This window comes from Musca autumnalis, unplaced genomic scaffold (genome assembly GCF_047663935.1).
Source record: "Musca autumnalis isolate F117 unplaced genomic scaffold, ASM4766393v1 scaffold_4, whole genome shotgun sequence".
In the NCBI taxonomy this organism is placed as follows: Eukaryota; Metazoa; Arthropoda; class Insecta; order Diptera; family Muscidae; genus Musca; species Musca autumnalis.
In genome coordinates, this window is record NW_027411977.1 from 81261019 (window position 1) to 81280310 (window position 19292).

At 33.6% G+C, this 19292-nt stretch overlaps 1 protein-coding gene across 1 annotated transcript in view; it reads left to right on the forward strand.

The window, feature by feature from the left end:
• The first annotated feature begins 205 nt into the window (after positions 1-205).
• Positions 206-19292, forward strand: part of LOC141403710 (proton-coupled amino acid transporter-like protein acs) — a 135752-nt gene continuing 116665 nt past the window's right edge. The window contains exon 1 of the mRNA XM_073986535.1: positions 206-758. Coding sequence (XP_073842636.1) covers positions 684-758 — 75 coding nt within the window. The 5' untranslated portion in view covers positions 206-683. The remainder of the gene's footprint in view (positions 759-19292) is intronic.

Below are 19292 nucleotides of genomic sequence, written 5' to 3' on the forward strand. Positions count from 1 at the left end.
TGAAGTTTTAATCGATGACATCATTTGTACATTTGTACTACATATGAGTGATTCTATACGTTCATTTGTATGAAGTCACTCATACGTTTAGGAACTAGGACAGTGAACTAGGAACTAAATTTTCCAACTCTTTTATTTGCACTTTTTCGTTATCAAACAACGTTAATGGACTTAAATAAAGCAACAAACCCATTGTGCACACGACTGACATTAAAAATGGATTTGAGTGTAAATTCGAATGTCGATTACAGATCTCCATAGCCAAGTGAATTGCAAATAAATCGAGTTTGTTTATGTTTCTTTTTTGTTTTAAAACATTTTTTCAAAGAATTTTGAATTTATTTAACATTTGCTGTTTCAAGCAACAACATTTGTGTTGTACCCAAAAAGTTCATCTGTGTCGTTAGTTCGTATAACGAGTTTTATTTTTTTTGTGTCTTTAATTGTATTTTAAATAATAGAAACGAAACGGCTGTTTGAAAATAAAACAAAACAAATTTCCCATAACCTTTGAACGTTGTGTCGTCGTCGTGGTTGCAAGAATCGGAAGTTTGTAATTTCTTCAACATTTTGTTTTATAATAATAATTATAATAATAAGTTTTAATTCGCATGCCCCACCAAAAAAGGGGGTAAAGACAACAAAACCACACAGCAAAGACCATAAAAAGATTAGGCGATAAGATGACCGTGTCTACGATAACACAACGCAATGGATCAGTGGGCAATGGAGGAACAACAAATGGATCTGTGGATCATGTAAGTGAGCGACAGCGTATTTTGGCTGCGAACCTTAAAAAGAAGAAACAAAAAACAAATGAAATAAAAATAAGTAAAGGTTATTACCACAAGTGAATTTTAATTACTGCATTGCTTTTTTTTGGTATTAAAGGCCGGAATTTTGCTAACCGGTTATAAAGCAACAAATGTAGAAACAAACAAAAAATTTAATGAGAAATGTGTGAACAATTCTGAGTTCAATATTTGTTTTTTTATATGCATATATTCCATACTGTACTATTTAGAAATATGCAACAAAATTTCTTGTGTATTATAAAACTAAAACCGCGTTGCGTTGCGGACATAACTCCCAAAAGAAACGCAGTCATAACTCCTAACGAATTTTGTTCTTAATATCAAAATGATTTCTTTGCTTAATTTTGAAATTGTTATAAATTTTAGAAAAGAAATTGGAATTTAAGCTGATTCCTCCTGATTTTATAAAATTATTTATGTCAAGAGTATTTTGGAGAAGTTTTACCAAACTACGGTATTCGACGGAGACATTTCGTTATTTAAATTTCTCAATATAGACATGTAAATATAATGTCTCAATATAGACATGTAAATATAAATTCCGAGCGTTTTTTAAAGTATTTGCATATTTTTATAAACAATTTGTATTTTCTTTAATTGTGCAAATATTTAAACAAATCAGAAATAGTTTTTTTCAAGAAGTGTTTGTAAATTTAAAAAAAAAACTTTTTATTTTTATCAATAGTGAAAAGATGTTTGCAAAAAATCGCGCGATTTCTAAATATATTTGTAAATTTTACCAAAAACTTTTTTTGTTGTTGGCGTTTTTTATTGTTGGACTGCAGAATTTTACATCTTTGTGTTTATTTCAGCTTTAGTCCATATTTTGTTGTAATTCAATTGTTTGAATAACAACAAAATATTTTAAAGTGGATATGAAATTGATTAGTTGCGGGCGAAGTGTAGGGAATACTATAGTTTCAGTTGTCACCAAACAACTTCATCAGTTCCCTTTTTCGCCGACTCTGTATCGATAAACAGGTCAATAAAGCCATCTAGCAAATTAAATAAATTTGAGTCGAACTAAAGAATTTCATATCCACCACTGTTTTTATGTCGTCTTTGCTTCGCAAAGAATACGAACATAGGAGTGTTGCTTCAATAAGCGGGGGTAAAAACAACAAGAAAGTTGTTTTTGCATTACGCATTGGTCAACAAGGCCGTGCTGATGCCTATTATTGTTGTTGGCGTTTTTTATTGTTGGACTGCAGAATTTTACATCTTTGTGTTTATTTCAGCTTTAGTCCATATTTTGTTGTAATTCAATTGTTTGAATAACAACAAAATATTTTAAAGTGGATATGAAATTGATTAGTTGCGGGCGAAGTGTAGGGAATACTATAGTTTCAGTTGTCACCAAACAACTTCATTAGTTCCCTTTTTCGCCGACTCTGTATCGATAAACAGGTCAATAAAGCCATCTAGCAAATTAAATAAAATGAGAAATTTGCTGTATGGCCCTAAAGCTGTTTACCCTACAATTTGAGTCGAACTAAAGAATTTCATATCCACCACTGTTTTTATGTCGTCTTTGCTTCGCAAAGAATACGAACATAGGAGTGTTGCATCAATAAGCGGGGGTAAAAACAACAAGAAAGTTGTTTTTGCATTACGCATTGGTCAACAAGGCCGTGCTGATGCCTATTATTGTTGTTGGCGTTTTTTATTGTTGGACTGCAGAATTTTACATCTTTGTGTTTATTTCAGCTTTATTCCATATTTTGTTGTTATTCAAACAATTGAATTACAACAAAGTGGATATGAAATTGATTAGTTGCGGGCGAAGTGTAGGGAATACTATAGTTTCAGTTGTCACCAAACAACTTCATCAGTTCCCTTTTTCGCCGACTCTGTATCGATAAACAGGTCAATAAAGCCATCTAGCAAATTAAATAAAATGAGAAATTTGCTGTATGGCCCTAAAGCTGTTTACCCTACAATTTGAGTCGAACTAAAGAATTTCATATCCACCACTGTTTTTATGTCGTCTTTGCTTCGCAAAGAATACGAACATAGGAGTGTTGCTTCAATAAGCGGGGGTAAAAACAACAAGAAAGTTGTTTTTGCATTACGCATTGGTCAACAAGGCCGTGCTGATGCCTATTATTGTTGTTGGCGTTTTTTATTGTTGGACTGCAGAATTTTACATCTTTGTGTTTATTTCAGCTTTAGTCCATATTTTGTTGTAATTCAATTGTTTGAATAACAACAAAATATTTTAAAGTGGATATGAAATTGATTAGTTGCGGGCGAAGGGTAGGGAATACTATAGTTTCAGTTGTCACCAAACAACTTCATCAGTTCCCTTTTTCGCCGACTCTGTATCGATAAACTTTTTTTATTTTCTTAAATAATAAAATTTTTTTGTAAAAAATCGCGCGGTTTAGGAATGGTTATTACATACATATTTTTACATACAGTTATTCTAACTTAGCATTTTCTTAAAATGAGAAAATATTTTTTTTTTTAAATCGAGCGATTTTTCAAAAAAATTTTCGCTAGCGGAATTTTTCCACTGACAGAGTTTTATTTTTACTGGTTTTTCCATTTCCATTTATCTTAATGGCTACTAAAAACCAAATTTATAATATTTAAAATAGGGTTGAAGGCAAATTTTGAATATATACTACTTATTTTTCTTAAAAATTTAAATCAAATATAAATTATACTAGCAAAGTGCCCGCTACTTCGTATGCGTTAAATATACAAAACAAATAAACAATATATACTATAGAATGGTGGAAACATGTTGTGTACAAATACGTACCACTTTAGATCGATTTTCGTTACGCCTACACATCAAGAGCAATCCACATTTTTTGAGACATTTTAATTGAGGTTCTCAGCGCAACCGCCATCATCATTTCCAGCTCTATCTGTTCCCCCAAAACCAATTATAGAACTACAGTCAGACCTCGATTATCCGTGATGGTCGGGACCGGAGGCACTACGGATAATCGATTTTCACGGATAACGGAGGCAATGTTTTTATGCAGTTTTTGAAAATATTTTTAAGTAAAAATGGCATAGTACATATTGTACAATAATAATAGAATCAGTATATTTTGTTATATTTCTAAAGGTAATCTACAACATTTTAGAAGGTTACATAATACCACCATCAGATTCATCTGAACTGACTTTGTCCCATGGTTTTTGTGGTACCATTAATATACAAATTGTGTAATATGGGAGAATTTCCAGTTTTCTTTTGTTTACCTTTTGTTTGCTTAATAAAATTTATTGGAAAGTGTGATTTTACAGCCGGATAATAACGTTTTTGAAATATTGGAAATGGAAAAAATACCAACATTTCTTTTATATCCCGGATAATGGAGGTTCCCGGATAATCGATTCACGGATAATCGAGGTTCAACTGTATTTAGCACTTTACATGTAAATACATAAATACGAACCTCTTCCTATTATTTCAAAATTCCCTTTACACAATAACAAATTGTACCAAATTCTGTGCCATTTACAACTTTTCGTATATTTATGGCACATATTTCTTAAATCGGACGTTATAAGCAAATGATAACAGTAATCTTAATTCAAAATCTTACGAATCCATCCAATACAAAATTGTACCATACATGGAACCATCTCGTACCCCTAAGTGTACCTAATTCCAGGATTAGGATTCGAGCGCTATAATTTCACCCAATTCCTAATTGTACAAAATGTAGTACTTTTTGTAAGCATAAGTACGCATTTCCAAAACTAACCCCAACAGTAATATTAACTCCAAAAATCAAGATTCCAGCTCTAACCGTTCGCTCAAATCCAAGTTGTACCAAATATAGTACCGTTTAGTACTTTTCGTACATATAAGTACTAATTTCCAAAACTTCCTCAATCCTACACCCCAACAGTAATCTTAATTCCAAACATCAAGATTCCAGCTCTAGCCGTTCGCTCAAATACAAATTGAACCAAATTTAGTACTTTTCGTACTCAAAAGTACGAATTTCCAAAACTACTTTCATATCTCAATCCTACACTCCAACAGTAATATTAATTCCAAATTTCTTGATTCCAGCTCTACCCGTTCGCACAAATCCAAGTTGTACCAAATTTAGTACTATTAAGTACTTTTCCTACTCATAACTAAAAATTTCCAAAATTTTATCAATCCTACAATTCAACAGGTATTTTAATTCCAAACTTGAGGATGGCAGCTACATCAGATCACCGAAATCCAAATTGCACCAAATTTAGTACTATTTAGTACTTTTCGTACCCATAAGTACAAATTTTCAAAACTCACTCAGTGCTATGTTCAAACAATAAGCTTAATTCCGAATTTCAGGATTCCATATATATCCGATAACTCAAATCCAAATTTGGTACCATTTAGTACTATTCGTATCCATAGTACAAATTTCTAAACCTACCTCTATCAACACTCCAACATCAATTTTAGTTCCGAATTTCACAATTCCAAATGTATCCTATCACTGAAATCCAAATTGTACCAAATTTAGTACTATTTAGTACTTTTCCTACCCATAACTACAAATTTCCAAAACTTTATCAATCCTACACTCCAACAGTACTCCTTATTCCAAATCTCGGGTTTCCAGCTATATCCGTTCACCCAAATGCAAACTGTACCAAATTTGGTACCATTTAGTACTTTCGTACCCATGAGTGCGATTTTCTACAACTACCTCAATCCTACACGCCAACAGTAATCTTAATTCCAAATTTCAGGATTACAGCTGCATCCGATCACCGTAATCCAAATTGTACCAAATTTTATACCATTTAGTACTTTTCGTATCCAAACTACAAATTTGCAAACCTACCTCTATCCAGCACTCCAAAAGTAATCTTAATTTCGAATTTCAGGATTCCAAATGTATCTGATCACCCAAATCCAAATTGTACCAAATTTGGTACCATTTGGTACTTTTCGTTGCCATAAGTACGAATTTCCAAAAGTATCCCAATCCCACGCTCCAATAGTAATCTTAATTCCAAATTTCAATATTCCAGCTCTATCCGATCACTTAAATTCATATTGTACCAAATTTGGTACCATTTAGTACTTTTCGTACCCAAAAGTACGAATTTCCAAAATACCTCTATCCTAAACCCCGACTGTAATCCTAATTTTAATTTCAGGATTCCAGCTCCATCCGTTCCCCCAAATCCAAATTGTACCTTATTTGGTACTATTTAGTACCTTTCGTACCCATATGTACGAATTTCGAAAACTACCTCCATATCTCAAACCTACGCTCCAACAGTAATAGTAATTCCAAATTTCAGAATTCCAACTTTATCGGTTCGCCCAAATTCAAATTGTACCAAATTTAGTACTATTCGTACACATTTTCAAAACCACATCCTTATATCAACTCATCTTCTAAACCTTGATTTTCATTCCAAATTTCAAGATTTTAGCTCTATCTGTTCACGTAATACCAAATAGTACTAAATTTAGTAACTTTTAGTACTTTTCGTACACTTATAGTTCGAATTTCAAAAAACCATTTGGTACACCTTTCTAACTCTCCATCAATGAACCTCATTCCAAATTTCAGAATTCTAGCTCTTCGCGTTTGCCTAATACAAAGGGTACCATATTTAGTACCTTTTAGTACTTTTAGTACAGTTCTAGTTCGAATTTCCAAAAATCCAGCCTGTTTCGCTAAAATGATGCGAACTCGAATCGCTCTGATTTTTTGTTGCAACAACTGGTATTTTTTCAAAATTTATGTGGGATTCGTTTTGTAGACACAATAATGAACTGGTAAACTTTTTCATCGATTGGAAAAAATTATGGCCTGTAGAGCGATTTTCGGAAAATTTGCCTTTGGCCACCGTACACAGAAAAAAAATTATCGATTTTCCGGCGATAAAAAATTTTCATATTGATGAAATTCGATAAAATTATTTGATCACAAAGTAAAAATACAACTGATAAAATATTTCACATATTGACTAAAATATTTATCGATTTTTTTGTATTGAACTGATAAAATATTTCACATATTGACAAAAATATGTATCAAAATATTCCAAGTTTTGTATCAGAATTCAGTGCACAGAAAAAAGCCACCCCGGAAATTTTGATTAAAAGCTTTATCACCATATTTTTGTCGAATGGCGATAAAATATTACGAACATAATGGCAAAATGTTTATCAAACAGGAAAATGTTACTAGAAAGCGATCAATAAACGATTTCAAACAAATAATTTATTGAAATTTGTTTATGGTTATTAATAAATTTCTGTAGTTAAAATGGTTTTCAACATTTGTCGCATGTTCTCGCTCTCAAGAGCGAGAAAAACAACTGTTTTCCCTCCAAACATTTGGAAGTTAAATATATCTTCTCTCAGTAAATGCGTTTCCGTAAAGTGCCTGCATTCAGTTAAAAATGCGAATGTTGTCAATTTACAGGAACAAATATGTTGTTATCGCTTTTTTATCCGTATGTGGTCACAACTGCGCGACTTACGGTATTATAAAAAGCGACACTTTATGTTGTACAAAAACAAATGCTTAAAGTCTGGAGTATTGATACTACTCTCTATTATAGAGAGTAATGTTTTCAAAACAATAGTGGCGGCATTACAAAAACAATTTATCTTGCAAACAGTTAAGCGAATTGTAATGAAAGCAAATAAGTAGAATAAAACATGATTTCTTCAGTTCTTGTGACGTTCTGTTAGCAATCGGTACAAACTTGATACAAAAGTTTAAATGAAAATAAAGCTGTTTAGTTTCTTCATTGTACAACAACTTTTTTATACAACTTTTATAAAACTTTTTTTTACAACTTTTATAAAAAAGTAAATCAAACGTATTATTATTCATTTGAATTCAATGTTAATGCGGTTATAAAAGGTGCATTGTATTATACAAATTGTTTCTTTTTTGATCAATTTTATAATAAAATGCTTCTTTTATAACCGCATTTACATTGAGTGCAAAAATTCAATGAATTCAATAAATTCAAATGAATATTAATACGTTTGAATAAACAATAAAAAAATAAATAGCCTTTTACAGATACTGTCGCTTCCGTGACTACTGAAAGTTTCGTAAGCGGTACCTGCATGAGTACCTAATGCACACTCAAAGTGCCCCGGTTCCGACACTCCAACAGAATCGCATAAGAAACATACAGCAGTGACGAAAGCGATAATAGAGTTTGTGCCGCATAAGTGGAACAGTTTCTTTAGTCATTTTTGTCTTTTCGGATACAAATGCGACTGTCGCAGTAGACCAGCGACGACCACAGAAATACAACCAAAGCGAAGACATGTATGAACGTATGAGTGAAAAAAGCAACAACCACATTATGTTTTTGTTTGTTTTCATTAATTTACACTGTACGTGAGAGAGAGAAGCAAATGCAAAAACAACTCAGTGGGCGCCCTCACTATACGATCTAAGCAAAGAAGCTCGACCCTGCAGTAGACACAACAATCGCCTTACAGTGACTTTTGCGTCAAGCAGGCGATAAAAAATGTTTGGAGGGTTAGAGCATAAAGAGAGCGCTACAACAATGTGCTGTGTTTTTTTTCTTGAGATGTGAGTGTCGTTGCTATGTTTATTTCAAAGCATGGTGTTGGATCTTTTGCGGCATGGAGGGGGATGGTGCGTTTGTGTGGCATTTGACTTGTTTATTTATTTGTGCTCGGGTGAAGGCTTGTATGTATATAATAAGTTTGTTACTGTTTTTTTGTTGCTGATTTTTATGAACCTAACAAACGAAGAGGGAAAGAAAAAAACGGTACGAGTTTTCATGTTTTTTTCTGTTTGGTGGTTAAGGAAGGCAGATAACATTTTTTAACCATCAGTTTGGTTTATTTTGGCAGTTTCTTTAAAGCAGTCGTTGTATGTGGATCGGTAGTGCAGAAATAAATCTGTGTTTGTGTGTTTTCTTAAAATAAAGGTGCTTTTCAATAATACATGTTTTAATAGAATTCACGAATATGAAAAAGGATAATAAGAATATTTTATTGGACAAAGAAGCAAACGCATGTGATATTGGTAATAACATCAAAACATTTTATATATTTGAATATGTATGGATGTAGTATTTCTCACATTACAGATGCCCATTTTCCGCCGATGACTTTCACTGTGGCAGAAGAATGTGTTTTATTTCACAACAAGAAGCGTTCAACGATATTCCCCGTATTTTATATTTAAAAGTGATTTATTTGTTTTCTTTTATCAAAATTAATGTGTGGCACTAAATAATTATTTACTTCTGTTATTAATTATTCCATTCCGTGTTTCTTTCTTTCATCTGTTATTTTTTATGTACCTATGCGTCTGTTGTTGCTTTTGTACTTGGCATTTCAATTAAATAAATAACCACCACCATTTATAAATGTGTGTATGTATCTTTTTTTGTGGCTTTTGGGTTTGTATTTAACAAAAAACAACAAAATAATTGTAAATATGAACATTTTTTATCGATTGAAAAAAACTGTATTCAACAATTTTTTTCATCAAGAAAATATTTTGTTTTTATCAAGCACAATGTGGAATATTTTGATAAATATTTTTGTCAATATGTGAAATATTTTATCAGTTGTATTTGTACTTTGTGATCAAATAATTTTATCCAATTTTGTCAATATGAAAATTTTTTTATCGCCGGAAAATTTATAAATTTTTGATTGAATCTTTGAATTATCAACTGGCTAAAATTTTTTTCAGTGTACAAAGTACTATAAAATAAAAATCTGTCAGGGGTCACTGGTTATCGTTAACGGATCGTCATAAATTTTTTTGGAAATCGGTTTTTAGCCACATCGATGAACTGGCAAAGTTTTTTCATCACCTGAACCATAACTGCGGTCTTTAGAGAATTTTGGTGAAAATGCATCTGTTGTGGCCTTTTCGGAAAATTTGCCTTTGGCACCATACAAATTACTTTAAAAACAAATATCACTAGGTTGGCACGGGTTAACGTTTTGGTAAAATTGGGGTTATAAAACATTTTTGCACAGAGTTGTCGCAGTAGGTCCAGTTTTGATACTGCCAGCATAGGACGGGTTCATCCCGATTTTGAAAATTTTGAAGGTTTTAGCCAAATTATCCAAACGAAATAGCTGAAATTTGATATTTAATCTTTTTGGGGGGTATAAAACATTTCTTCCTAGAATTGTCGGTATAGACCCACGTTTTGATATTGTTTCTTAGGACGTTATCCATAGATTTTTGATATTTTGAAGGATTTTACACATTATCGAACCGAAAGGTGTAAAACATTCGTACAGATACCGTATTATATTAGCTTCGTTCCCGTACTTTTTAATAGTAAAACTCGTAAAAGAGAGAACTGTAAAATTTTTTCTTTCACACAAAAGTTTTTTGAAATAGTTCGGGAACGGAAAAATGGAAATCGCCAAAAAAAACTGGAACAAATGTCAAAGTCTGCGTACCAGCCAATCGGACGCCGGCATCCATGTTACTATTTTTTACACGCTTAAATTTGTCGAGTAAAAATTTTTTGAAGAGAGCGTCATTCAGCGCCATTTTTGTTTAAAGAGAAGTGAACATTTTACAATTTTTTTTGTGTACGGGAACAGTTTTTCGGGTAAAATTTGTAAAAGTTGAAAAAACGTTTCAATTCTGGAACAAAGCTTTTATTATATAATATTATAGGCCAACGATATAACATAGCCCTCATATAACTGTATAGCCCGATTTCATATACTTCTGGGGATTTTTATCATATTTAAGGACCAAAATTTTGGTAATTTGTATTCCGGTACTTAGTGGGTTCAGGTCGGAAATTTCCATTTTGGAAGTTTTGTAAATACTTCCTATATTGTATTTCGGATTTTCAGGGGATTAGGAGTATTCGTTTACTAATTTATTTTTTTTACAAATTATTACTGGATGTAGTTCACTTACGCAGTAGACCAATGTATATAACACATTTTTTACACTGAAAAAGCAGCAACTTCTAATATGGATTTTTTATACCCTCAGCATTTATGCTAACGAGGGTATATACACTTTCATACGGGCAAAATGTACCTCATCGAAGTAATGGTTTTAGACCCCAAGTATGTTTGGACGAAATGTGTTTCAGACAATTTGGAGTCGATTGAGCAATGTCCGTCCGTCCGTCTGTCTGTATGGCTGGCTGGATCGCACGATAACTCTCAAACGGATGAACCGATTCGGTTAAAATTTTGGCTTTCGTAATATTTTGCCCAAACTTAGTTTAAGTTCGAAGATGGGCTATGTCGGTCCGCTCCTTCCGGTGCCTCCCCCACAAAACATCGAAAATGTTCGGAAAATTTGTGCGCACGATAACTCTTGAAGGAAGTAACCGATTTGGTCCATACTTTGCCCATAATAAAATGTGTTACAGACTTAGGTAATGTTTCAATATAGACTCAATCGGTCCACTCTTTCGGGTAATTCCCACACAAAATTTCGGAAAAGTTCAGTTTAGGGCCATCTCTCGAATCGCTCTCAGTTTTGTTTTAGCAACTTGTATTCACTGCCCTCCATACGACGGTATAAGTTTCATTAGGGGCATGTCCATACTTCCTGAGAAAATAGCTCGAAAGTTGCAAAAAACCCCTATGACACCATGTGAGGTGGTTGGAGCGCAAGATAACTCTCGAACGGAGCTGCCGATTCGGTCCAAAATTTTGCCTAAGTAATATTTTGTCCAAATATAGTTTAAGTTTGAAGATAAGCCACATCGGTCCACTTTTTCAGGTACCTCCCCCAGAAAAGTTCAAAAATGCTCGGAAAATTTGTTCATACGGTAACTATTGAAGGTAGTGACCGAATTGGTCCACACTTTACACATCCTAATATATCTACTAGATATAGATCAGGTTCAAATATGGACTATACTTGTCTACTCCATCCGGTACCTCCCACACAAAATTTTTGATAAGTTCACTTTAAGACCTGCTATCGAATTACTTTGATTTTTGTTGAAGCAACTTGCATTCGCTGCCTCAATTACGTTGGTAAACATTTTTTCAGGGGCAAGTCCATACTTCTTGAACAAACATCCCGATGTGTGTAAAAACCCCCTATGGCACCATATGTAGTGGATATCCACTTCCATAATGGTCAATGTAGATTCATTCATTTTAGTATCTCCTCCGCAAAACTTTTGATCTCTAATCCCAATGAACATTTTTGTCGGTTCAAATGCCCAACATTTTTAAAAACTCCTAAATACATACGTTTTTTGGGAAAAAATTGTTTCAATATCTCTCTCTCTCTGTCGGCAAAGCCGACTGATACTTTTTTACTTGTTTAATGTACATAGTTGGGTTTTGTTCTGTCAGATCCAGTTCGGATTTTATGGCCTCATCTAAACCGGGACTTTTTCTCAGAAGCGAGTAGGAATTTGGCATTGCTGTCTTTAGCAATATTGTAGCCCTAAACTGGAACTTACGAGGGCAGTTCGGAAACTATTAAGCCTAGCACAAAAAGCGCGGTATAAACAGAAAAAACTTAAGTATTTTGGAAACTTCCATCTCTGTTATGAACACATGTTAAACTTTGTTTCGATCTGGCAACTCCTTCATATAGAAACAGGTGTTCAAAAAAGACGCATCCGCAATTTTTTTACAATGGAAAAATTAGAAATGCGTGCTGACATTAAATATTTACATAAAAAAGGTTTATTGGTACAAGAAATTCATAATGATATGGTGAATCTGTTAGGTGAAAGTGCTCCTTCATATGCAACAGTAAAAAATTGGGTTGCTGAATTTAAACGTGGTCGTACAAGCATTGAAGATGAACCACGTAGTGGACGTCCGAAAACAACAACAACAACAGAAATTGTAGCCAAAGTGCATGATATGGTATTAAATGATCGACGAATAAAAGTGCGTGAAATTGCTAATATCATGGGCATCTCAAATGATCGAGTCCATTTAATTTTGCATGAAGAACTACAGATGAAAAAGCTTTCTGCAAGATGGGTGTTAATAGTCGATCAAAAACGCATAAGAATGAACATTTCTCAAGCTTGTTTGGATCGTTTTAAGCGAAATAAAATGGATTTTAAGCGTCGTTTCATAACTGTTGATGAGACATGGATCCACCACTATACTCCAGAGACAAAAGAACAATCCAAACAACGGACTGAAGCTGGAGGAATTGTCCCAAAGAAGGCAAAAACAATTCAATCGGCTGGTAAGGTTATGGAAACGGGTTTTTGGGACTTCAAAGGTATTTTATTGATTGACTATCTGCAAAAGGGTAAAACAATAAATTCAGAGTACTATTGCAACATTTTGGATCAGTAAAATGTACAAATTCAAGAAAAACGTCCTGGCTTACAACACAAAAAAAATATTTTTTCATCAAGACAACGCACCAGCGCACAAGAGTGTTTTAACAATGGCTAAAATCAACGAATTAAAGTACGAGTTGCTTGACCACCCCCTTATTCTCCTGATTTAGCTCCCAGTGACTTTTACTTGTTCCCAAATCTAAAAAAATTCATTGCTGGCAAGCGTTTAACCTCAAATGAAGATGCAATTACTGTTGTAAACCACTATTTTGAAGACCTTGAGGAAAACTATTTTAATCAAGGGATAGAATTGCTAGAAAAGCGTTGGACTAAGTGTATTGAAGTTTCAGGAGATTATATTGAAAAATAAAAATATTTTTGAAAAACTAACTATTCTCTTTTATTGATAGACTAAGAAGTTTCCGAACCGCCCTCGTATCTGTTGAACAGACCACATAAGAAAAACTCCATCTAGGGCATCAAAATCGATCATATAGACAATTTTACATAATTTGTAGAATTCTTGTCGGTATCAGCTGAACTATTGGGAGTTGAACAAAAATCTTCCAAATAATGTTCACAGAAATTCTTCAGAACATTCTGAAACTTTAAAATGCTTATTTCATGTTGATTCAGCGGTATTTTGTATCATACCTGTTTAATATTGGCAAATATAATTTGCTAATATTTAATAAAAGAAAAACACTGCAAAAACGTTTATTTGTGACAGACTGTCTTTTGTACTTTATTTGTTTTTTTCTTATGACAACAATGACGTTGCCATCAGGTTTTACTTTGTTTTTATGTTGATGATGTTACCATCAGTTTATGCTAATAACGATCAGCTGCAATTTATGGTCATGTTGAATCAGCTGTCGTTGATTCAACATTCTCCCCTCTGTTGCAGAAATGCAAGTCATTATGGCGATGCAAATATGTATGTTTTGGTGTTGTTGTTCTTTGGTGTTCATTATGAATTGGCTCCATAAGCTCGTAAAGCAATCCCAAGGACGAGATATTATTATGATTCCAACCCACTCGTGAAGTATATTGTCGAATCGTTAATCACTTCCTGCGGTCATAGGCTCGTAAAGCATAATCCCAAGTAGCGAGATGTAACTATGCCGGCAATCCAAGTTGATCCTATATTCACGATCTTTATTTTTACACTTTATATTTGTTATTAGCAGTAAGAACCGATGAAACCACTCGCCGAACCAAGGTTGGCTTCGAAGGACCATGTTTAATATTGGCAAATATAATTTGCTAATATTAAATAAAAGAAAAACACTGCAAAAACGTTTATTTGTGACAGACTGTCTTTTGTACTTTATTTGTTTTTTCTTATGACAACAATGACGTTGCCATCAGGTTTTACTTTGTTTTTATGTTGATGATGTTACCATCAGTTTATGCTAATAACGATCAGCTGCAATTTATGGTCATGTTGAATCAGCTGTCGTTGATTCAACAATACCCTTTACAACACGTAGTTCAAACGCTGTTTACACAAGCAGTTTATTCTCGCATTTCGGATTTCACCACATTATTGATATATTTATTAAATTGTCTTTGAAAAATATACTAAAAACAAGGTGACAGAAGCATGTTCTGAAGAGTTGTGTATTACATTCCAGCGAATATTTTTCCAAAAGAAACCAGTAAGGAAAGGATCAAAGGCGGGGCCGACTATATGATACCCTACACCACTGTGAATAGGTAAAATATATATGGGAGCTAAATCCAAATGTGAACAGATTACGATATAATTTGGCACATATATTTCTAGACCAAACACCGTCACACATTCCATATTTCATCAAAATTAGACATACATAGCGTCATTGGTGCATCAAATACTTCAAATCGGCCGAAAATATATATGGGAGCTATAACCAAATCTGAACCGATTTCGATATAATTTGGCACATTTATCTATAGACCTAATTCCATCACACATTCCAAATTTCATCAAAATTGAACAGATACAGCGTGTTTGGTGCAACAAATACCTTAAATCGGGCGAAAATATATATGGGAGCTATATCCAAATCCGAACCGACTTCGATAAAATTTGGCCTTCTTATTTCTAGACCAAATTCCGTCACACATTCCATATTTCATTGAGATCGGACATATATAACGTTTTTCGTGCACCAAATACCAAAAATCGGCCAAAAATATATGTGGGAGCTATATCCAAATCTGAACCCATTTTGATATAATTTGGCATACTTATTTCTAGACCAAATTCCGTTACGCATTCCAAATTTCATTGAGATCGGATATATATAACGTCTTTCTTGCACGAAATACCAAAAATCGGCCGAAAATTTATATGTGAGCTATATCCAAATCTGAACCGATTAGGATATAATTTGGCACATTTATCTATAGACCTACTTCCGTAACACATTTCGTGCATCAAATACCTCAAATCAGCCGAAAATATATATGGAAGCTATATCCAAATCTGAACCGATTTTCACCAAAAGCAATAGCGTTCTTCATTAGGCTAAAAAAATGATCTTCACCAATTTTCAGCCAAATCGAACAATAAATGCAACTTGTACGTTGCGAATGGACGGACGGACGGACATGCATAAATCGACTCAGAGAGTGATTCTATGCATATCCCTAGAGGGAACTATGGGTCTATCTCTTTTCCTTAGGCATGTTACATACAAATGCACTAACACATAATACCCTTACCACAGGATGGTGTAAGGTATAAACATTAAGAAACATTTAACAGTTTTGGAGATATGGTGCGAAGCGTATACAAATTATGGAATTTTTAGATATATTTTAATATTTGAGGTAATAAATGTAGTTTTTTGAGTTCATTTTTTTCTCCAAATATTTTATTCTTGCCCTTATCTAATAATGCAACAATACATAAATATTTATATTCATTATATTGACACTTCACTGTATAAAGATTTTTATATTGGGTTTCGAGACAATTGTAAATATTTTGCAACGTCAAGATGATAAGTATTCAACTGGTTTATAATCTAATAATAATAAAAATTCTATTGACTGTCATAACATGTAGATAAAATACTTTGTTTTAATGTGTTCATGTTGGGAAGATCCAAAATTATTATAAATGAAAAAGTGTTGAAGATATAAAGTAATTTCTATTCGTGATTTGGTTGTAAGACCTACCGGATTGATATATACTACCACAATCCGGTTAAACACAATTTTGATAGATACTTACAGTGAAGTACTCTATTGTGGAGAACAAAATATCATTTTAGGCTTCTTCATTCTATGTTTACTGTATATTCACTATGATTAACTTGAAACCACTAACGTTTTAAACACAAACCACATTTCCATATGTATGATGAATAAAAGTAAAAGTGACTTTGTGTTCCGTTATACTAAGAAAATATTTATTTTCCGAGAATTTATTTTTATTAATAATTATAATCATTTATATTTATGAATATTTAAACCACAAAAAATGCATACCGTATAACACAGTGTTCAATAAGTCATGTAACACATGTAACATAGCGAAATATTTACTTTAGATCCCCTTTTGATATACCAATCTCGATAAGAGAAAGTGATCACTCTTTGTGTGTCCGTTCGTCCTGACTGATCGTCAGGAAAATCTGTATGGGGGTCAGGTTCTGACCTAAAAACAATAGACACCTATAGTTAGTGGACAAAATTCATAATATTTACCAAGTTGTTCTATAGGTCTCAATAAAATTCGCGTAAGTGTATGACAAAGCAATAATTTTATATGATGATCAGATAATATTAAGCAGGTTAAATGGACCAAAATGAACTAACATGTTATTTTTGCAAAAAAACATTCAGGCCATGCATGTTATATTGTAATTGGAAGAGAAACTCTTGAACTTTCCTTTATGTTAATACAGGATCACATAGTTTTTAAAGTAGTGTGCCATTATCATGCTAATTATCGAATGTATGGATGTTTTTATTGGACTTTTCTGCTCGGATTATTAAATGAAAATAAATTAATTTATTCCAAGTTTGCTCAGCGTTTCGTTGGCTTGTTTCCAACTTTTTCAAGGGCGTCTTTTCATTCAATTATTACACTGTGTGTAATTTTTTGAGTCATTGTTTATTAACCACATTTTTTACACTGCAGTGTGATAGAAGACCAAAAAAGAGAAGACACGTATCTCTCCGTTTTTCCCTATTTTTTTAGGTCATAACTTCGAAACCGTTGAGAAATTCGATTTTTTCTCTCGGGGGCAAAGTTCCCATAGAGAACAAAAATTGTGAACGCATAAAATCCATTAAACTTCGTATTCAAGGTGAAAATTGTCAATGTCAATTTTTTTTATACCCTCAGCATTTATACACTTTCATACGGGCAAAATGTGCCTCATCGAAATAATGGTTTTAGACCCCAAGTATGTTTGGACGAAATGTGTTTCAGACAATTTGGAGTTTATTTAGCCATGTCCGTCCGTCTGTCTGTCTGGCTGGAGGGCACGATAACTCTCGAACGGATCAACCGAATCGGTCCAAAATTTGGCTTTCGTAATATTTTGTCCAAACTTAGTTTAAGTTCGAAGATGGGTTGTATAGGTCCACTCCTTCCGGTACCTCCCCACAAAAGTTCGGAAATCTTCGGAAAATTTGTGCGCAAGATAACTCTTGAAGGAATTAACCGATTTGGTCCATACTTTACACATCGTGAAATTTCTACCAGACTTAGATGATGTTCCAATATGGACTCAATCGGTCCACTCCTTCGGGTACTTTCCACACAAAATTTCGGAAAAGTTCAGTTTAGGACCTGCTCTCGAATCGCTTTGAATTTTGTTGTAGCAACTTGTATTCACTGCCCTCATACGACGGTATAAGTTTCATCAGGGGCAAGTCCATACTTCCTGAGAAAATAGACTGAAAGGTACAAAAAAAAACCCTATGACACCGTGTGTAGGGTTGGAGCGAAAGATATCTCTCGAACGGATCTGCCGATTTGGTCCACAATTTGGTCTTCGTAATATTTTGTGCAAAATTAGTTTAAGTTCGAATATAATCCATATCGGTCCACTCCTTCAGGTACCTCCCCACAAAAGTTCTAAAATGTTCGGGAAAATTGTGCACACGATAACTCTTTATGGGAGTGCCCAATTTGGTCCATACTTTACACATCCTAATATATCTACTAGATATAGATCAGGTTCGAATATGGACTATATTTGTCCACTCCTTCGGGTACCTTTCACACAAAATTTTAGACAAATTCACTTCAAGACCTGCTCTCGAATCACTTTGATTTTTGTTGAAGCAATTTGCATTCGCTGTCTCAATTACGACAGTAAAAGTTTTTTCAGGGACCAGTCCATACTTCTTGAGAAAACAACCCGAAAGTTCTAAAACCCCCTATGGCACCATATGTAGTGGCTGGAGAGCTCGAACCGAGCTCCTTCCGGTACCTCCCCCACAAAAGTTCGAAGATTTTCGCTGAAATGGTACGCCCGATTTTTCAAAGGCGTAGCAACCGATTTGGTCCAAACTTTGGATCTCTAAATATTGTCGAAACTTAGTTTATGTTCAAATTTGGGCCCTATCTGTCCAATCCTTGTGGTACCAACCACACAAATGTTCAACATTTTTGTGTGGTTAAGGGTCTGTTAGAGGATCCTTTGGACATTTTTACCGAAGGGTTTCCTAGTGACCCTGTTTACAGCGATATAATGTTTTACGTAGGCTAGTGTGATAAAAAAGCCCTATCTATCGTTATCCCCGCAATTTTTTTAGCTTTAATCCTGCCCATACTTTTTTTGGTTTATACGCCCAAAATTTTGAAAACCCCTCTAAATACATAATTTTTTTTGGGAAAAATGTATTTCAATCCACACAGGCTGAGGGTACATCTCTTGTTAATTTTTTTTTTAAATTTTTACGTCAACAGATATCAATCCGATCAAAATTTAAGCGGTTCTTAAAGATCAAAATAGCATAACAAATACGATTTTTTAAAAAATATTCGACTTTTATACTTTTTTCACTGATTCTGGTCCATATATTATACCAAACCGTCAAAATTGCAAGATACAGTCAACCACAAAAATGTAGCTAAAATATCACCCAACACAATGAGCATCTTCCTCTCTGGTACCCCTATTCGTGACGATCGGATCAAAACTGTGACCTCTAGCTGGATTAAAAAAAAAATGGAAAAATGGAATGCATTACTGACTATTGCGA